At 39.7% G+C, this 21,852-nt stretch overlaps 1 protein-coding gene across 1 annotated transcript in view; it reads left to right on the plus strand.

Moving 5' to 3' along the window:
- The window catches only part of LOC113057377 (polycystin-1), a 69,426-nt gene that overhangs the window by 36,426 nt on the left and 11,148 nt on the right, over nucleotides 1-21,852 (plus strand). The window contains exons 16-38 of the mRNA XM_026224790.1: nucleotides 1,337-1,452; nucleotides 1,556-5,205; nucleotides 6,354-6,506; nucleotides 7,665-7,805; nucleotides 9,546-9,834; nucleotides 9,913-10,129; nucleotides 10,211-10,370; nucleotides 10,451-10,609; nucleotides 10,716-10,860; nucleotides 11,682-12,377; nucleotides 13,180-13,342; nucleotides 13,538-13,799; nucleotides 14,520-14,715; nucleotides 15,708-15,878; nucleotides 15,967-16,110; nucleotides 16,811-17,018; nucleotides 17,102-17,228; nucleotides 17,323-17,439; nucleotides 18,873-18,922; nucleotides 19,523-19,713; nucleotides 19,800-19,872; nucleotides 20,639-20,754; nucleotides 20,864-21,066. Of these exons, the coding sequence (XP_026080575.1) occupies nucleotides 1,337-1,452; nucleotides 1,556-5,205; nucleotides 6,354-6,506; nucleotides 7,665-7,805; nucleotides 9,546-9,834; nucleotides 9,913-10,129; nucleotides 10,211-10,370; nucleotides 10,451-10,609; nucleotides 10,716-10,860; nucleotides 11,682-12,377; nucleotides 13,180-13,342; nucleotides 13,538-13,799; nucleotides 14,520-14,715; nucleotides 15,708-15,878; nucleotides 15,967-16,110; nucleotides 16,811-17,018; nucleotides 17,102-17,228; nucleotides 17,323-17,439; nucleotides 18,873-18,922; nucleotides 19,523-19,713; nucleotides 19,800-19,872; nucleotides 20,639-20,754; nucleotides 20,864-21,066 (7,747 nt within the window). The remainder of the gene's footprint in view (nucleotides 1-1,336; nucleotides 1,453-1,555; nucleotides 5,206-6,353; nucleotides 6,507-7,664; nucleotides 7,806-9,545; nucleotides 9,835-9,912; nucleotides 10,130-10,210; nucleotides 10,371-10,450; nucleotides 10,610-10,715; nucleotides 10,861-11,681; nucleotides 12,378-13,179; nucleotides 13,343-13,537; nucleotides 13,800-14,519; nucleotides 14,716-15,707; nucleotides 15,879-15,966; nucleotides 16,111-16,810; nucleotides 17,019-17,101; nucleotides 17,229-17,322; nucleotides 17,440-18,872; nucleotides 18,923-19,522; nucleotides 19,714-19,799; nucleotides 19,873-20,638; nucleotides 20,755-20,863; nucleotides 21,067-21,852) is intronic.

Raw genomic sequence — 21,852 nt, forward strand, 5'->3', positions numbered from 1 at the left:
CACTCTCAGCCCGCTCCTCACACACACTCTCAGCCCGCTCCTCACACACACTCTCAGCCCGCTCCTCACACACACTTTAATGGCACTTTTCTCTAGATTTACAGTCTGTGGTTAGCGCAGAATGCTGACAAGAATTTTCCCTTCAACGCGGAGCATAGAAAGATTCACAAAGTTTCCATTCCCTTCCCCAGAATCCTGCTGCGCTCCACTGCATGTCTGCTTTATTTTTTTATTTTCATGGATTTCTCTATTTATTGTCAAAAAAGTCTGTCAGACAAGTACTGTAGGACCGCGCTTTTATCTGGTCTGCTCAGTATCTCTGGAGTTCAGCCCGCTGCTTGTTCAGTCAATCGTGATACCTGATTCTCCTTTGGGTTCCACCTCCACGAGAGATGAAGGTGTATCGCTGGAAGCCGAGGCCATGATTCAACAGCAGCTCCACCTCTCCCTCCCGCAGCGATGAGTCAGATAGCGAGATTTGCAACAGGGAGCTTTTATTTCCTCCAGCTAAAAATATCTTCAAAACAGACCTGCCACCTTGCTTTTACAAATTCCTGAGGCACCAAGAGAGAATCAAAACTTGTCTTTCAGTCGCCTCTTTTGCACTGCACTAAGCTTGCCTTTAAAGCCAAAGTTAACTTAATACATGTTCCTGGACTTACTGTGTGCATTATTCAAAAAGAAAAAAAAAACTGTAATGTAAAAATGAAGTATTTTTTTTTATCTCCCCAACTAGTGTCCAATCAAATCGCTAATTACAAAAGAAAGTCCTTTCTTTTTTATTTTGTCACATTACATGAGTAAAATAGTTTGCTATTCATGTTACCTTTAAGATTACCAGATTTTTTTTTTGTAAGGTCACAGTTTAACATTCCCAATGGCTTGTGCAATTAAAATCAAGATGCAGTATTTTTCATTATCTTATAATGTCCTCTGAGGTCTTCCTATAAACCCAAGCAAGACTTCAGACCCAGTTTAAAACCAATAGGCTGTTTTCTGTCCTGTTTTAACCATCTCTGCAAAACGGTCTGCTTTTATAGGCAGTTCTTCTGTTTCTTCTGAAGAGGCTGATCTTTCATTGCACTATGACGTCATAATTTGACAATTTCGAAAATGTTATTTTCAATAAAAGCTGTTTTTGAACCAATAAGAAAGTTCTGAGTTCTGAAACTTACAGGAAGTTTTTATAATACATTGACCTGTTAAAAGGGAAATGTGATTTTTTTTTTCAGTTCATGACTCATTTAAAAGCACTGTCTGTACTGTGAGAAACTGAAAGCAGTTGTAAAATAATGCATGTAATCAGGCATGCGGTATGTGTTTGTGTGTGTCACAGTTGGTTGTTTGGAGATGGAGGAAACCATACGCATCAGTTTAAGCCACCTTACGATAACCCCTCTAGTAACCAGGTGGTGATTCGTGACGATGTGTCATACAGTTATGCACAGCCAGGTAAAAAACTAAACTTTTCTTATATTACTTAGTCATATTGATTTTATCCTTATTTTTATTTGTATTGATTTTTTTACCTATATTGATTTTTTTTTACTCACAGGGGAGTACACCCTATTGTTCAATGCTTCCAGCCGCTATGAGTACAAGACAAGCAAGGTCGACGTATATGTCTTCAGCATTCTGACAAGTGTGCGAATCGAGATCGACCCACCTCTGCTACGTGCCCAAAAAACAGCTGACTTTGAGGCCCACCCCCTACCGTCTCCCTATGGCATCATCTACACCTGGAGCTTTGGTGACAATTCGAGTGTACAGCAAGGGCGTGAACGTAGGGTTCTTCATGCTTACACTCACAGTGGGGTCTACAATATCTGCGTGAATGTGAACAACACCATTAGTTCGACAGACACCTGCATGGAAGTTATCGTCTACGAGGATGTTAAGGGCTTGGAGGTGCTGTCTTCTGATCCTACCGAACGCAACACACCTACCGTTGTCACAGCAAGTCTGGAAGCAGGCAACAATGTAACCTGGAGCTTTGACATGGGTGATGGAACAGTGCACATGGGTGTGGTTCCCCAAGTTGAATATACGTACAGGAAAGATGGAAACTACACGGTAAATGTCACCGCAAAGAATGCTGTGAGCTCTCTGTGGGTAACAATACCCGTTGAGGTGTTTGTGTTACAAGTGTTATCGCTAGAACCTTCCGGGTGCATTCAAGAAAACAAAGAGGTACGCTTCCAAGCATTTGTGTCAGGGAACGCTTCGGGACATCAGTATGTGTGGAGCTTTGGAGACGGAAGCCCCAATGAAACTCAGTATGGAACACCACTGAAAACACACTCGTACACTAAGAGTGGAGAGTACCATCTCTCGCTACTTATGTCAAGTGAAGCTAACAAGGCTAATTTTTACACAAGGATCTGCGTCCAACCTGAACTCTCAACAGTGTCATTGTTTCCTCTGAGAACACACATCAAGTTCGGTGAGGAGAGCAGATTTACAGTAGCTGCCTTCCCAGAATTTAACTACACCTACCTATGGGATTTTGGGGTACTTGACACGAGAGGTCCTGTTCGAGGTGGTAAGGAGATGGCCTTTACATTCAAGAGTCCTGGGGAATATCTGGTCACAGTTACTGTGCTCAACAACATCTCCTGTATCAACGACTCTGTTTCAGTTGTGGTGCAACAATCTGTTGGTTTTTTACTGATCAGCCATAATGGAGATAAAAAGAACAATCTTTCTTTACACCAAGACTATGCTTTCAAGGCATCTTCACACTCTGTGAATGCTGTCTACGTCTGGGATTTTGGAGATGGGATTCAACTTAATGGAACAAACGTATCACACGTTTACAATTCCTCGGGCAGGTTTAACATCACTGTTACAGGCAAAAATGAAGTTAGTGAGACCAAAAGTCAGATTTCCGTTGTGGTCTTGGCACCAATCACAGGACTGTCGGTAAATGCAAGCCTTGTCAATGTCCCTTTGAACACTTCTGTCCACTTTGAGGCACACCTCGACCAAGGAGATGATGTGAGGTACTCTTGGATTCTCTGTGACCGGTGCACCTCGATCCAAGGCCTTCATACCATGTTCTACACTTTTCGCTCTGTTGGGACCTTCAATGTCATTGTTACCGCCGAGAATGACATTGGTATGGTTCAGTCAAGCATTTCCATCTTTGTGCAGCGTGAGTTGGAGGGCTTGCAGATAGTGGCTGATGAGCTTATTGAAGGATGCTGTTTTGAAACCAACCGTGTCCTTCACTTACAAGCCTTATTAAAAGAGGGCACCAACATGACATTCAGCTGGAACCTTCTGAGTAAACATGAGACCAATCACAACAACCTCACAGGCAAGACAATAGACCTAAATTTTTCCACCCCCGGTCCTTGTGATGTGCTCCTCAAGGCAACCAACTTGCTTGGCCAGCTGGCTGTGAACAAAACGATTGAGTTTGTGGATCCTGTGAGGGAGCTGGTCATTGAGATTTCACCAAACCCTGCTGCAGTAAATGCTATGACAAATATGAGAGTATCTGCAACTTTTGGGACGGCCCTCCGTTACAAATGGTGGGCAGATGGTGAAATGTTAACGTCTGACATGTCCTCTGTCATGCACAGCTTCAGAAGTGCAGGTTTGAAACTGGTTAAAGTGGAGGTTTCCAACAAAGTCAGCTCGGAAATAATCTCAAAGTGGATCAGCATTCAAGAACCGATCTCGGGATTGACTTTCATTGCCACAAATGTTACAGAGAACTTTGTAGCCTCAGGGGACAATGTTTCGCTGCGTGGAGAAACACAAACGGGTTCGGACATTTCGTGGATGTGGTTATTGCCTGACAACACAAAATCGAACCTGAACACCACCTCCTACATCTTCCCCAAACCGGGAATTTTCACTGTTGCTTTGAATGCCACTAATGCCATCAATAGAGAAACATGCTCACGTGACTTTACTGTTCAAGACCGTATCCAGGGTCTGGAGCTCAAGGCCAGCAAACAAATTGCTGCGGTTGGGGAAAACGTTGAGTTCACCATGTCGGTTTCATCTGGAACTTCTGTTAATTTCATCCTGAGCATCAGTGGTGATGCAACTGTTGTTCTGACCAATCAAACCTACATCCACCAGTTCACTAGTGTGGCCAAGTACTATGTCAACCTTACTGCCCACAACCAGGTGAGCTCTGAACGTAGGACTCTGCACATTGAAGTCATGGAGCCTGTGACCAAGTTGACTATAAAGGACTGCTGTGATGCCGCTATACCTGTTGGTGTATCTAGGACATATGTTGCATCCACGCCAACACGTGAGCCACTGACCATTCTGTGGACCTTTGACCTCCATCATGGTCTCAAGATTTCTCATGTTGGCAAGACGGTGACATATGCGCCAGAACAGCCAGGCAATCTGACCATATTCCTTAGAGCATTCAATTCCCTGAATGGATTAAATGTGACCAAGGTCATACGAGTTCAGAACAGTATCAGGTCAGCCACCTTGGATGCTCAGCCAAGTGACACCTTCGTAAACAAGACGGTCAGCTTCCATGTGGGAATCACTCCTATTTCCACTCCAGCGACATATAACTGGGACTTTGGGGATGGCACTTCTGCAGCTGTAACAACTACCCCTTCTCTGAGCCATATCTACATCCTTCCTGGTCACTATGTGGTGCGAGTCAGTGTCAGTAACCTGGTGAGCTTGGTTACAGCACAGGTTGATGTTAACATCTCTGTCCTAAAGTGCGACGAACCAGAAGTTCAGATTATTCAAGCTCCACGACTCGCCATTTGGCGTTACCAGCCAACCTTGGTAGAGGCCAACGTGAATTTAAAAGGCTGTGGCCTCTATGGAGTAGAGTACCTCTGGGAGATCCTCAGCACTCCTCGCTGTCAGGATGATGAGAAGAAAGGTCCACCACCATCTAAGGTCCGTCTCCCTCCAGAAGTAAACGTCCGGAGGCTCCAACTTTCAGTGCCCAAGATGTCGATTTCTGCTGGGAACTACACTCTAGTTTTTTCTTTGTCCTATGAGGGGGTGCCACTACGAAAGGCAGCCTGTATTCAACTTTCAGTCATGTCCAAAAAGCTGGTGCCCATTATTGAGGGTGGCACATACCGTGTCTGGTCAAAAACTCAAGATTTGCATTTGAGTGCAGAGCAATCCTACGACCCAAACCTGGACCCGGAGAACCAGCCCCTGCTCAACTACCACTGGGAATGTGTGAGCACTTCAAAGGTAATCATTATGGATATGTCAAAGACATATAAAAATAAATGATTTTCAATGAAGGACATAAATCAGGAATCCTAATCTCTATCCTGGAGGGCCGGTGTTCTGCAGAGTTAAGCTCCAACTTGCTTCAACACACCCGCCTGGAAGTTTGTAGTACGCCTAACAAAACCTTGATTAGCTGGTTCAGCTAGGAGCTAAAATCCGCAGGACCCTGGCCTTCCAGGTCCAAGTTTGGAGACCCCTGACATGAATGAATATAGGCCAGGTGTAAGTTTCTGTTGATCCTGAAGACCTTAATTAGAAGGTACATCTTTGTTTAATTGGGGTTGAGCTTTAAAAACAAATGTTGGTGTTTAGATTTGTGTTGGTGACTGTACATTCACCGCTCAAGTGTCCTAAGATGAACAATCCAAATTGAGATTTTCTTTTTTGTTTTGGAAACCTAACCCTACCCATAATTTATTCCTAGAGTCAGTGGGAAATGATAGCTGATTAACAAGGGTGTAGAAGCACCTAACCCTGGTTGCAAGCCTAAAACAGTCAGTTCTGATTGGTGATTAAAATGTTGTTCCAGGATCAACAAGGATGTTGTTCCAGGAACATGTTGTACTTTGTGAAGTCACGTTCGCCGTATACTTGAGATCAGTTACATAAGTAGCAGCGAATAAACTCTGCATTCCTTAGACTTCTCCCAACCCATCAGAATCACTGCCGGAGGGGAACAGATTCCTCCTTTTTATTAAAACATTTTATCACTGACAGAAATTCAAAGGATTAGGTATAATGAAATATTTCAAGCTGCAATGGCATCCAAAATAACACTTAAGCCACAATAAAAACATGTGAGTGTCATTGCATTATATAATTAAATAAAAAACAAGTGGCATTAATTTTAAAGGAAGCACAAGCACACAGTGTCTCAAAACAAAAAAAATTGTAATGCCAATTTATATTATCTTTGTGGGTGACGGACATGTATTCGGGATGCATAGTCATGGTCCGTGATTAAAATGCTATTAAAAACTCATTAGGTAAAGTCATTAAACAACAAATGTACCAAGGTTTTTTGATGATTATGCTCTTGGCTTGTATAAATGATTTGATCAATTACCATCTGCAGTGATTCTACGTTTTTTACCTTCACTCTGCAGGGCCCAGCTCACTGCTCCACTTTGCATTTCGGTTTGGGTCCAAATGGCCCGGTTCTGGGAATCTCTGGTTCTGAACTGGAGGTGGATGTTGAGTATACCTTTCGCCTGACCGTCAGCAAAGAAGGGATGACCCCCGAATCCACAAACCAAACGGTGAGTGCTTTTATTATAGATCACTGCAAGCTTTTCATACCTAATGTGATTGCATTTGCATTTACAAATATGTCTTGTTATTCATTCTTGTCATTTGATCAACAGCTGTTTTTCTCCATCGCTCATACTCATTTTATATTATGAAATTAATTTTAGACATTTTTTTTGGTTCACAAATTTAGTAACCACCTGCAGTCCAGTTTAAGCATGATCAAATGTTACTGAATAGAGCTGTCATTTATTAATTCAGTAACGGTTATTCTTTTTGTAAACTAAGCTCATTATAGAAAACTAATTATCCACATTCAAAAGGATTTAACATCATGATGTTGCCACCCCCATGGAAAGATGGCAGTAAACAGATTTTAATTTAAATGATGTTTGTTTACATTTCCTACCGATCATGACTACAGTAATTCATCAAATTAAGAACAAAAGCACATCCTCCGCCATCTCATTACACTAAACCGGTCTGTGAGATGAGGAATTGTGCTTTTTTTTTTGTAGGGTGTATTTGTGCTTTTACCTGATATGCATACTTTCAAAAGTAAAGTGTGAGCTAAAACAATGCAGTGCATGCAAATGAGCAAAGTTATGATTGTTTGCTATTCAGTTTTAGTTATTCCCACTTTTTGTGTTGTTCTACATCATTCAAATTAGTCGTTAAAAATATTCATTCTTATTAAGCATACTCTGTATTTAGCTATAATGAACTGACCCGAACAGGTAAAATGAGAGTACTTTCTGAACTTCACAATTCTTGAAAGCGTGAGATGTTATGTAAGTTTTGAATGAGAATGTACATGAAACTCATTTCACTCACTGAACTGAATTGGTTGGTTGGATTCTAAAGGGAATATTTCATGAGATATAAATTGGAGGGTCTGATTGCTTTGGGAACTGAGATGTAATCAATTTGCGATGTCTCTTGACCCCTACAATACTTCTTTTCTTCTTCATAAATTCACTGCAACGCATATACAACAGGTCTGGGAGGTTTGCCAGTCTCAGTGCTAACACGATTAATATTTGAATCAGTTTAAAGAGTGCGCGACTAATCAGTTTTCATCAATTATTACCATGGCAGTTTCCATGGTCAACAGAAAATGTAATTGCATAACTTGGAGTTTGTTTTCTTCTGTCTTCTCCTGGTCACAGGTGTGGGTGCAGAACGGTCGCATCCCGATGGTTTCGCTGGAGTGCGTGTCGTGCAAAGCTCAGTCTGGCTACGAGATCAGTCAGAGCTCGTATGTGTACCTGGCTGGCACCTGCAGTAACTGCCACAGCTCACACAGAGGGGTGAGAACAACCCTAACATGCACGGCCCACTCATGACACGCTGTCATCAATCGCAGGCTTACTATCAAACCAGTGTTGCCTATGGGAGAGTACGAAATGCAGAAATTATTCAAACTCCCTGCTGTTTCGGGGCTAGCATGCTCAAAAAGATCTCTTAAGCACATCACGAATGCATACTATATTAATTCCTTCATCTTTTAGCTTTCCACAAAGCATGGAAAGCATGATATAATTTGTCCCTAGGATTAACACTGTCCTCATAGAATCTGAATGTTGGGAATTACATATTTTGGATTTTGTGAGTCACTCACAACATGCCGTCTTAATTTTTTTGAAGAGAGCTGTACATGGAGAGATAGCGGCATGATGTCATTGTAGAACGGTTTGTCTTTTTTCACAGGCATTCCTCTTGCTTTTTTCCGACCTGCTTTCTGGTAATGTTTAGACTGAGCCTCGAGTGATGTTATGGTTATGGGAAACGGAGGGAGGGAGGGGAGGGCGGAGTGGGAGGGCGGGGTGATGTCATCATTATGATGTGATGTGTTCCACTGCATTAGCCGTTAACGACATGCCAAACCTTGTTAAACACACATTTACTTGGTGAGCAGCGGTCAAACACTCCTTCCCCTTGGTCTGGTTCCCGTGAGCCAGAGACAGTAAATATTATGGTACAAGTCAGGGACGCTTATCTAGTGCTGCAAACACTCGGAGTCTGAGATGAGTGCTGATTGGGATTGATGGTGATGGAGGTCACTGCAAGGTTACTGAAAAACCTGCTTGGAATCTTTAAGCTAAGATTATAGATATGTAATTAATCATATAATAATTCTTAATTTACCAAATATAATTATTAAACTATTCATGATTTATAATATATTGATTTATTAAATTATATAAATGAATATTATTTGCATTTGTTAATTAATTCAAATAATCTGCTATATTAAATACATGGAAGTACACATATATATAAAAGGCAAGGAAATACAACCTTTCCTAAAGCTTTGAATTATTATTATTATTATTTGTAACTTAAAACTTTATTTGCATTAAAAATAATAACTTAATGTTTTCACTAATTAAAGTGTTTTTACTTTAATATTAATATAAATATTCTTTATACAGTTATAACTCAAGGTAGTTGTATTCAAACTATTTTTATTAATAATAAAGAGAAATATTCAGGTAATATAATACATTTAATTTTAACTAGTGTATTTAAAGATTTAATTCACTTTTATATAAATAAAACTGCTTATTTTGAAGTTATAATTTAAATATTGCCATTTTATATTTAATTTAAAGAATTTTAACTAAATGTTTAATCTACATATGACAATTTTTGTATCTACAATTTAACTATATAATAAATGAATAATGTTCTAAATTGTTAATGTAAAGTATTAATAATATATATGCTAAATGTCTAAATGTAAAATATATATATGCATAAATTACATGAAATGCAGTGAACTTTCATGTATCTAATAATTTTATAAATGACATGGAAATGCAATGGCTTTCCTATGTAGGATTTGAAATAGTGTATTCATGAATTTTAACACATTACGTAATGTGTTTCATTTTAATTAACAATGAACAATTTGAATGTAAAAAATGAATGTAAAAATTCCAATAATATTTTTATTTAAATTATTAATTCACATGTAATTATTTTATTGCTCATTTTAAAGGGATGAATTTAAGTCAGTATTAATAAGGAAACGTGTGTGTTGTTAGCGGTGGACGGCGATGACCGGAGGGAACGAGACGCTGGTGCTGGATCTGAACACCACCACCACGGGCAGCGACAGCATGAAGCTGGTCCTGCGACAGGGCATCCTCCGCGACGGAAACTCCTACACATTCAGCCTCCACGTGACCGATGACAGCATGGACCGCGAGGGCGTGGCCTACATCGAGCTCCACCCAAACCTGCCTCCAGCCGGCGGGACGTGTTCTCTGTGGGCGGACGGAGACGGGCCTCAGGTGCGCACGCTGCTGGAGAGAGTGCACTTCAACTGCTCAGGTGAGACTGGAGGAGAAGGATTGAAGTACTGTGAGAAGTGAGAAGGAGCAGAGCTGAACGATCGCGTCTGGTTTTCAGGTTACACTGATATGGATGAGAGCGAGTCTCCGCTTGTGTATAGTCTGCTGGCGGCGCGCTGCTCTAAGCAGGACTGCGAGGAGTTCTGTGTGTATAAAGGCACGAGTCCAGAACATTCGGCCTTTCTCCCCCCGGGCTTCAGCTCCACCCAGTACCAGGTGTCTGTGAGTGTCATGGTGGAGGACCACCAGGGGGCGACAGTCACGGCTCACAACAAGTAAGACACAGTTAGTCTTCCAGACTTCATGTCTTCCTTTCTTAGCTGCCGGTGTTGTGAACGGTTTGTGATGTGTGTCAGGTCGATGGAGGTGGTGCTGCCGGCGGTTCCTGACGGATTCAGCAGTCTCCCTCACTGGCTCAGCAATCTGACCGACTCCACCCTGAGAGAGCTGCTCCATCAGGGAGACTCACAGCGAGTACGGGAGCTGTCGCTCGCCCTCATCACCGTCCTCAATGAGGTGAGACCAGCCGTCCATCCGTCTGTCTGTCGTGTCTTTCTCTGTCTGCTCATCATCTTGTGTGTGTGTCTGTGTGTCAGTATGAGCAGGGTGTTTCCCGCAGACTTGAACGCGTGTCCAAGGCAGAGCATCAGTATCGCGTGAGCGTCAGAGGAAACATCACCAGAGCGCTGACGTCACTGGATCTCACCACCGTCAGTGACATCCAGCAGACATCAGCGGCGCTGGCGCAGTGCACGGTGAGACCAGACACCCTCGTGCACTCAGCAGTGCAGCCTGAATCATGAAGAAGACATGACCGCTCACAGAGAGGAAGTTAATAAAGGCTTTCTTGTTTGTTTGCAGGCTGTGAGTCAAGAGTTCGTGTGTGAAGAGTGTCAGAACAGCACTCTGGACAAACTGGAGTCGATGTTAGAGATCCTGCAGACAGACACCAAACAGGGCACAGTCACCCCGACCGAGATAGCAGACAACATCCTCAATATCATGGGTAACACACACACACACATGCACGCACGCACGCACCCACGCACGCTCGCACACTCACACACGCACACGTTAGCACACACACTCACTCATGCACGCACGCTCGCACACACACACTCACTCACGCTCGCACACACACACTCACACACACTCATTCACGCACGCACGTTCGCACACACACTCACTCACGCTCGCACACACACACTCACACACACTCATTCACGCACGCACGCACGCACCCACACTCACAAATGCTCGCACTGACACACACACACATGCACGCACACTCGCACACGCGCACACACACACACACACACACTCACTCATGCTCGCACACACTCACTCACACACACTCATTCACGCACGCACGTTTGCACACACACTCACTGACGCACGCACGCACGCACCCACACACTCACTCATGCTCGCACACACTCACTCACACACACTCATTCACGCACGCACGCTCGCACACACGCACACACACACACACACTCACTCACTCACTGTTTCTCAACAGTAACATTTTAATTCATAGACATAATATATTATATTCCATTCAAGGCATTGATTTATTTTAATTTGATGTATCTTCTTTTTGTTTTTCTGAGCAGTGTGATTAATTACAATTAATTCTGTTGATTTATCAACATGCAACAGATTTTTTTATGTTTTTTTTAATATTTTTATTGACAGCCAAATTAAATAAAAATCGAACCAGTCTTGTGGCACTTCACTCCTCTATTTGGTCTTTCACGGAGTCTTTTCTCCCGTCTCTGCTGGTTTTCAGGATTAATCCAGTCAGTGAATCTGTGTCCCCCTCAGGTGACCTGATCCAGCAGGTGAGTCAGGCTGCGTCCTCTCCACCCGCGGGGGCCGAGGACTACGACGGGCTCTCCCAGCCGCCTCTGCTTCTGTTAGAGGAGCAGCAGCATCACCCGCTGCGGGTCGCGGCTAAAGCCTACAGCCTGTCCTCCGTCCTCATGCGAATCCTCATGCTGGGCCGCGTCCTGAACGAGGAGCCGCTGATCCTCCGCGCGTCCCAGATCGCAGTCGCCGGCAAACGTGCCGACCCTCAGAGCCTGCTCTGCTACGGCGAGAGCGACGCCCCTGAGTGCCAGCGTTTCTCCATCCCGCGAGCGTTCAACAGCAGTCTGGGGCGGGCAGCAGGGGGCGCTCTGGCACCCAACAGCGAGGACGGCGTCGTGCAGCTGCTGTTCCAAGTCGAGTCCAATCCGTTTCCATTCAACTATGTCGCCAACTACACCGTGTCGACGGAGGTGGCGTCCATGGAGTTTCGCACAGTGAACGGGACACAGATTCCCATCTCGGATCTGGATGAAAGCCATGCCATAACAGTTGCCGTTAATAACGTGGGCTTGGCTGGGCTGGACGGTAACAGATTGGAGGCGGGAGCCGAGAACATCAGCCGCTGCGGTTCAATCATCGTGAGGGTGAGCACGGGGAACACCAACAGACAAGCGGGAGTCTACGTCCAACTCAACTTCACCGTACTGGATGGTAAGACACCCAACACAAGGGGGAGCCACTAAAAAAAAAAAAAAAAAAAAGAATTTGACAGCAACTTTGCCAAAAACTAAAAAAAAAAAAAAAAAACTAGACTAATTTATACTGTACAAGAAATTTCTTATAAATTATTGTGTTGTTAAGATAATATTGTTTTTTGCAATTAAAAATAATTGGCTTTTATAGGGTAAAAAAAAGTGTTCAAATATTGTATGAAAATATTACTTCGTAAATTAGAAATATGTAAATTAAAAAAGCAAACGTGAGTAATAAAAAGAAAAACTAAAAAAATTATATTATTAAAAAAAATATGATAAAAAATTTTTTCTACAGAATTGTAGACTATTTTTTTCTCCTTCTGTTAAAAACTAGTGCTATGATAAAATGATCACAAATAATCTTATGATATGTGATACGTATTTAGAAAGCTGAATTTTCATCATTTCATGGTATTTGATTAATTTAAAGACATTAAATTGGCACAGTGTTATTTTATTATTATTTATATATTATTATTATTATTATAGCGTTTTTTAATATTTAGAATTATTTTTTATGACAGTTTAAATTTGAGGGTATTTTGTTTTAATGTTTTTGTAATATTTATTAGTGTTTAGCTTGAATTTGTTTCAATTTGAGTAATTTTTTAAATAAAATAAAAAGTTTATTTCTATCAACTTTATCTCTCCCTGCTGGAGTGGAAATAGTATTTTCAGGGAAATTCATCCTCCTCTTGAGTGTTTCTAGTTTTTATTGACCTCTTAACACCCATTTATTTTCATCCCTTTGTCCTCAGATTCTCCAGAACAGTGGGAATTGGATCCATTCATCACAGCGTATCTGCACACCTCCGAACGGCCCAATGAATACAACAGCACTGACAGGAAACGCATCACACTCAATATGACTCGGGGGCGGGACCTAGACCACAGACTCTACACTTTCTTCCTGTCTCCGAAGTAAGAGGCGTCATAAAGTAAACTCACTGATGTATATGGTTGAATAATACTGGAAGAGCCTGCCTGATATGAAACTAAATTATTCATTTAGTCAGTTTTGTTTTTGAATGTCAGCCAATAAAATAAAAGCATGTGCCGTTATGCACTAATACACAAACAATCGTTTATTATTCTGATTTCCGTTCTCGGTGTCAGGTGGTATGACACGACGCGTGATCACTTCATAAACGTGTCGAGGGGCTGCGGCGCAGACGACCCGGATCTGATCCGTCTGGAGGTGTCCGTCTTCACCTCGCTGTGTCAGTATTTCAGCGAGAGCACCAATCAGTGGCGGACGGACGGCATGGATCCGCTTCCCGAGACCAGCGTGAGCCGAGCCGTGTGTCGCACGCATCATCTGACCGCCTTCGCCGCGAGTCTGTTCGTCCCCATCGACGCCGTCTCCTTCATCATTCCTGTGAGTACTACAGCTCAACGCTTTCACAATACTATTAATAATCATTTTTTAATTCTGTACAGACATTGTAGTAAAGATTCTTAAAATAGTTTAAAATATATTTCATTAGTTTGTTTTATATACATATAATTTTACATGAACATTTATATTTTTATAACATTATATTTGGATTATTAAGTAATAAATTAGTAACTAGGAATTTTTTTAAGTTTAATATATTTATCAAATGTACATTTTAAATTCATTTTTATTAATTTTATATCGTTTAACTATATTATATTACATTATATATTTTGTATATATTTTTTTAAATCAACCTTATATCAATATATAATTTTTATTTATTTATTCATGTTTATATTTCTGGTTTTATCAAGTTTAATATATACTAAACAGAGTATTCATTTTAAATTATTAATGTTAAATTATTATTTTACCAATTTCATGTACTTTCATTTTCAAAAACTTTTCATAAATCAAATATATAATTTTTTTTTAAATTAAAAAATAATAATAATAAATAAATAAAAATATTATATATATATAAATATTTAAAAATGTATTTCTTTTTTCAGTAAAATCATATTTTTTTTACTTTAATATTTTTTTCTTTCCGGACAAGTTATATACACACACAAACACACACGCACACACACATGCACTGTATGTATTCTATTCTGTTAATAGCATGGCTAGTTGTAATGCAGTGTGTTGTGTCAGGAGCGTGCGGTGGCTCGTAGTCTGGTGGTGGTGCTGGTGTGTGTGGTGGGACTGCTGTGTTACGCTGTGGCCAGTGCTATACTGCACAAGCTGGATCAGATGGACCTGAGACGGGCCTCTGTCATCCCGCTGTGTGGGAAAGACGGTCTGTACAAGTACGAGATCCAGGTGAAGACCGGCTGGGCTTACGGAGCAGGTGAGATCCGGATGTCTGACAGATGGTCGGTAGGTTAGGAAAGACTGAAAGAAACTGTCGAAACTGATCGACGTGTTAAAGTGACCAAATACGGTACTTATTGCGGTAGTGTAGTTCACACAGAAGTCACGTTAAAACAATGCAGCTAAACACCACAAATTCACACGACCAACCTGAACTCCAGTGAAATCAGCGTGGGGTGAAATAAACATATTTGTTATTATTCATATATTTTGATTGATTTTTAATTTTGTATTTTCAATTTATTTTTGAAGTTTTTGTAATTTTGTTGTGTGTTTTTGTCATTTTTATATGTCTTTTTAGTTTTTATTAATTTTATTCAATTTAGATTTAGAAAGTTATCATTTTTTTTCAATTAATGTAAACTTTCTTTCAAGTAACAGTTTTTTTAGGTTGTTTTTTGTGTGTTATTTTATTTTATTAATGGAGATACTATTATAGTTGTATTTATATATATGTATTTATATATATAAATGTTAAATACAAAAATAAATGTTATATATACTGTATATATATATATATATATATATATATATATATATATATATATAATTTATTTTTGTATTTAACATTTTAGTTTTAATTTTAGTTAATATATTACTAATTGCCTTGTCTTTTTTTATTTCTATTTAATTTGTATACATTTTCATTTAATTTTTATTTATTTACTTTTATAAAAAACATTTATTAAGCTATTTTAGTGCGTTAAACTATATTAAAATGAGAAATCTTGCTTTGGCCACTAACTGAAATAATACTGTTTTACTTGATTTATGCTCCCTTTATTTTCAGGTATTTTTATACGTACATTTTTATGGTCTTAGTTAACTGTAAAAACACTGCCGATGTCAGAGGCTGGATTGTTTCCTGTCAGTCTCAATGGATTAATTTTCATCTATTGTATGCATCAGACAAAGAATCTTTCCCATAATCGTGTGAGGTTCACTCCGGCATCTTTCTCTCCGCTGCAGGAACCACGGCTCACGTGGGCATCAGTCTCCACGGCAGTGAGAGCCGCAGTGGACACAGACACCTGGACAGCGTCGGTGCGTTCACCCGAAACAGCCTGGACATCTTCCACATGGCCTCCGACACCAGTCTGGGCAGCGTGCTCAAGATCCGCGTGTGGCACGACAACAAAGGTACCCGAACACATCTGACTTTAACAGCACTAGCAGTGCGGAGCGGGGCAGATCAGTGAGGATGAACCCGTCTGTCTCTGTCTGTCAGGGCTGTCTCCTGCATGGCTGCTCCAGTACGTCCTGGTGAAGGACCTGCAGACGGGAAGCAGTTATTTCTTCCTGGTCGAGGAATGGCTCTCGGTCGACAACGAGAAGACGGACGGCAGAGTGGAGATAGAGGTGGAAGCCTCAGGTAAAGCCCCGCCTCCTCTGACAGAGGAACTGTGTTGTGATTGGTTGGTCCTGGAATTAGATGCAGAAAAGAATAAGAGCAAAGAACATCTCATAGTGCTTAAAGAAGTAGAAATTAAGTTATTTTAATATATATATTATTGTGTGTGTGTTGGAATTATAGTTAATTAATAGAAAAATATAAATATATAAATACATAATTTCTATATAAGAAAATGTCAAATGGGTTTTAGGATACATATACTTTATTTATATAATTATATTTTATATTTAGATTTGTTTTTACTATATATATATATATATATATATATATATATATATATATATATATATATATATATATATAAAAAAAATAAGAAATAAGAAGTATAATACAATTTAAATATTAAATATTGATCACATTAGCTTTAGGTTATAATTTTTTTGATGATTTAAATTATAGCTTTGTATTTGTAATAATTAGTAAACAATAAATGTCTTTTTTTATTTTATTTGAATAAAATGGAATGGGTTGGTGCAAATTTAAACATAATTCTTAATCTATTTGTGTGCATTATTTGTAATGTGTTACACCCAACACTGCTCAGTCAGAGAGGACTGTTAGAGAGCTAGTTAGTATCCCAGTTAACCGCCCGGTTAGTACATTAACACATGACTAACTGCGCGCTTCCTGTTGTGTGACCTGTGTTTCCTGTGTGCAGAGGAGGCGGAGCTGCGTGACTGGCCGCGGCTGCTGTCCTGGGAGCTGCAGAGGGCCGTGTGTGAGAGTCACGTGTGGGTGTCTCTGTGGGAGCGTCCCGCGCGGAGCCCGTTCACACGGCTGCAGAGGATCACCTGCTGCGCTCTGCTCATGCAGCTCTGCATGCTGGCCAACGCCGTGTGGTACGGTACGGTCTCGTACGGCAACAGGTGACAGCAGCAGCACCAATCCTGAGCTCTCACGTTCTGACAGACAGTATGATCATGAGTGATTGTGTGCTTGTGTGCTTCAGCTCTACGCCGGTGTCTGCTCTGGTCTCTGTGAACGTGGAGACCCTGTGGGCGGGGCTTGTGAGCTGTCTGCTGGTCTATCCGGTCTACCTGATCGTGTTCTTTCTGTTCAGACTGAGCCGCAGTAAGGTGAGACACACACACACACACACACTCATCTGTAAACACATGACCGCAGCGGTGTGGTAAATGAAAGAGCTGTGTCTCTGTTGATGACGCTCAGGTCTCCGTGGAGCAGCTTCCTCCTCAGGTGGACCAGGAGTCTCTGGAGATCGATGACTTCCTGGATAACTCACTGACAGGAAGCTCTTTTCTGATGATGAATGGAATTCCTGGAGAGGTACAGTACGTTCAAATTGGGTTGAGAAGTACATCACTGTGAAACAGAAACCACTAACTAACTAACTAACTAACTAACTAACTAACTGTTATTTGTTTATATTAAAATTAATTTTATTTTTGTTTTTGTTTATTTCTAAGTTATTTTATATTTTAATTGTTTGTGCTTTGATTTATTAGTTTATAAGTAGATTTATATTTGTTCTTTTATAGATTCATTTTTATTTATTTTTACTTTATATAAAGTATTTTTATATTTCTTAATTAATTAATTGTATTTATTTATATTTGTTTTATTTTTTTTTTACATTTATATTTATATCTGTTTATTCATTTATGAATATATATTTTTTCTTAATCTTTTTGTTTTTATTTATTTTTTATAAAAAGTTTTTTTTATAATTTTAGATATAATATATATATATATATATATATATATATATATTTCAGTTTCTCTTTCTCTTCTTTTCACCTCTTCTAAATTGTTTAGTAATCTAGTTCTTTACTAAACCCTGGCATTGTGCACTATGAATATAGTTAATATAAGTTATTTTGGACAGAAGTGCTAAATAAATAAATGTGTGTGTGTGTGTGTGTGTGTATACATTTTCCATTACACTGATTAATTTCATTAGACTCTCATTGTAGTACATGATTCTGTTTTGGATTGTTAATTTAAACAGCATGAATTAAAAGCAGCACAAAATGACGATAATGTATACATAAATAAAAGGTTTTGACGGCCTCTGTGAGTTTGAGGCTGAGCACTGCAGTATATAACAGTTTCTGCCAAAGACTTTGATGCCAGTGTATCTGTCTTTCAAATACAATATATGTATTTTTATTAATTCTGACAGAGACCCAGATGTGTTTCTCTCGTACCTTTCATGAGGTGCAAATTGAAACGCCTTTACCGAATACTTTGTTTGCATGTTCCAGTTGATGCACAGAAACACAAAGGCCGAGAGAAACCTTCAGGAAGACCTTCCTCTCATTATGTTTCTCAAAGTCACAGCTGATTAGTTTCCATATTTCTGTGCTGCGGCAGGAGGACAAACTAAATAAAGTGGGCTGAACATGAATGTCTCAGTCTTAAAAGGTGCTTTTGTCGTCTTCATATCATGGAAATGTGCTGCAGTTGAGTCTGTCAGAGCCGTCAGCGCATGTGACATTTCCAGGCCGCTCTTTATTAAAATGCAAAACCTGTGAGGTACAAAACTGAGACAAGAAGCTTCATTTAGATTCCAGTCGTGAAATGTGAGGCGAGCGAATGTGAAGCACATCAGCATGAGCTGATATATATTTCTATATATATATGTGGCAGGAAACACGTATCCTGAGATGAACTGAGTGAATTGTGTTCCTGCAGAGGAATGAGTTCTCTCTCTCTCTCTCTCTCTCTCTCTATGTCTCTCTCTCTCTCTCTCACTGCAGACGTGCTCAGAGGAGACCAACATTGACCTCCCCACGCCGTCCACTAAGAGGTAAGCAGAGGCTACTTAGAGACTCGCTAAAACACCTCATTAAAGAGGGACCTTAAAATCCAACACACATCCATAATTTAATGCAAGAGTGAATAACTAGCCTGAGTGAGAATGAACAAATGACTAAACGAGTCAATCGGTGTTGTTACTGTTACCTAAACTATTCAAACTTGTTTCCATTAATTTAAATAAAGCTGAATGAGTGAACATGAACGAATCAGAGCGAATGAGTCAGTGACTAAGTGAGTGATTCAAACATGTAATGAATTGGGCATGAAGTGAATCAAAGAATCAGTGAATGACTGGGTTAGTGAGTGAATTAACTGAACGCAAGTGAATAAGCGTCAAGAAATGAATGAACAAGTGATTATGAATGAGCCAGAGTCAATGAGTTAGCTAGTAAACGACTGAATGAAAGAATGATTCAGAAAGTGAATCAAAGAATCAATGATTGACCGATCAAAGTGAGTGTGAATCAATCAGATTAAATGAATCAGTGAGTGACTGGATTGAGCACAGGTCAGTGAAAGAGTCGGGGAACGAGTGAATGATTGAATGGGAGTGAATCAGTGAGCGAATCAGACTCAATCTCTGCTGTAGTCTTCAGAGGTGGAGCATTCCTGACTGTGATTGGCCGGATGTGTTGACCGACCCGTCTGTGGAGATGGGGCCGGTGTTCCCGCCTCGGCTCAAGAGAGGTCAGGGCAGCAGACATCTGGGTGTGGACATTCCCTTCAGTCCCGACGAGGAGGACACCGTCTGTGACAGGAACAAATACTTCTCCTCCTCAGGTGACACACTTCTCCTGTACAGTACTCAGTGCATGTGACAGACGAGTAGAGCTGGTTGTTGACTGGATGCTGGCTTTGATTGACAGATGAGGATCTAATCAAGCGCATTCTGGTCGATGGACAGCTGCTGTCTCAGACGGACAGTGACATGGGCGATCTGTAAGTCACACCGCAGTTCCTCATCTGTTCTTCAGGGGGTCTGTAGAGCCTTAGAAACTATTCAAATGTCTTCAGTTCATTATCTTGGAAAGGTAAGACAACAAATTGTCTTGAATAGCGCAGAAGAAATCTTGAATGGCATCCGCAGAGGTCTTAAATCTGATGCTTGGAAAACAAGAAAAGTTTCAATAAGTTGAGATTTTTTTTATTAGTCAATGACATGAAATATTTTAAGATGACTAATATGAAGAACATAAAATAATATAAAGAAGATGTGTAAAAGGCTGATTATTATACTGGGTGGAATGAAATGGCATCAGATTCATCCTAAATTTGGAGGTGGTTCTTCAGCGATCAGCTTGTTTTTTGTCTTTCAATTGCATGAAAGCCTGGTAAAAAAAAATCTGTTTGAACACTTTTTTAATAAGAAATACACATCATTCAAAAAGGTTTTTTATGTTTTTGAAGTCTCTTATGGTTGTTTTATTTATTTATTTTTTAATACAGTAAAACCAGTAATATTGTGATTTATTATTATTATTAATTTAAATGATCAGTTACATATGGTGCTCAATTATTAATAATGGTTCTTATATGTTGAAAGTTTTTGTTATTTTTGTAGAAAGTGACACTTTCAGAATTCTTTGATGAATAGAAAGTTCAAAAGCATTTATTTGAACAAGAAATCTTTTATAACATAATGTCTTTACTGTCGATTTTCATCATTTTCACGAGTCCTTGCTGAATGAAAGTTGTTTGTGTTTAGCTCCAGTATATTCGGTGATAAAACAGAGGTGATTCTGCTGCAAAAGATGAATGAACCTGTTCCATGTGCAGCATTTAGACGAGACCCTCCCAAAAATGCCTTTACATCACGCACAGGTACGTGTACACACACACACACACACACACACACTCTTCTAAAACCACTGTACCTCAGGAACAGACACGAACAGCTGAACGTGTGTCTCTCTCTCTCTATACATCTCAGTGGTGACGGATGTGTGTAAGCCCAGGCCGTTTCCTCCTCTGTGTGGATTGGCTGCTCTGTGGGCCAGCTGGGTGGGGCTTGTCCTGTCCAGCAGCCTATCAATGTGGTTGGGGCGGGGCTTCAGCGAGGGCGTGGCTCTGATGTGGTTCATCTCCTTTATCGTCAGTTTCCTGTCGTCATTCCTCCTTCTCGAACCTCTGAAGGTACAATCACATGACCGCGGGTTACACACCTAAACATGAAGCACAACCTCTTAGGATTTTCACACTTTATGAAGCTTGGGGTATAGATCTGTGTTATTGATTTTTGTTTTACATTTTAGTATATTTTTGGTTGGTATGAAAGCTCTTCTTTGAATTCCAGTTGTAAACAGCAAACCTGCTGAAGCTGATCAATGCAGGGGTTTTTTCAGGAGAGATGAATAAATCAAAATGACATTTCAAATAATTAGATTTGAAGTAATGCTCATCATCACTGAAGCTGTCTTTCAAGGTTCAGTGAGCTTTGTATTTTAGTAGTTGTCTTTAAAAGATGTGTAGAAAAATAAATGTTAATAACACAAATAAACACTGGAGTAATGATACTGTGTGAAATTAGTTTGGCTTATTTCTTTCAGGCAAGACTTCGGCAAGCCAAGAGAATCAGTTTTGTCTTGACAGTTTAATGAGTATTAACATTAGCATGTAACAAATTTGGATTGGTTATTATTATTTAACTGAATAATATATTTATTACTTCTAATTAATAAATTATAATGTATTTTAATGAATATTAAATACAAATGAATATTTATTTGTCTAATAATATTTTTAATGTTGCTATTTATAAATATTTACATCTACTCATGTGGACAATAGATAAACACTGAAATAATGATACAATAAGTTTTACTTTTTTTATATTAGTATTATTTTCTAAATAAAGTTATACTATAATGCCTTTTACTTAAATATATATATATATATATAATTTTTTTTTAATAAACTGAT

The sequence above is a fragment of the Carassius auratus genome, chromosome 1 (genome assembly GCF_003368295.1).
Source record: "Carassius auratus strain Wakin chromosome 1, ASM336829v1, whole genome shotgun sequence".
In the NCBI taxonomy this organism is placed as follows: Eukaryota; Metazoa; Chordata; class Actinopteri; order Cypriniformes; family Cyprinidae; genus Carassius; species Carassius auratus.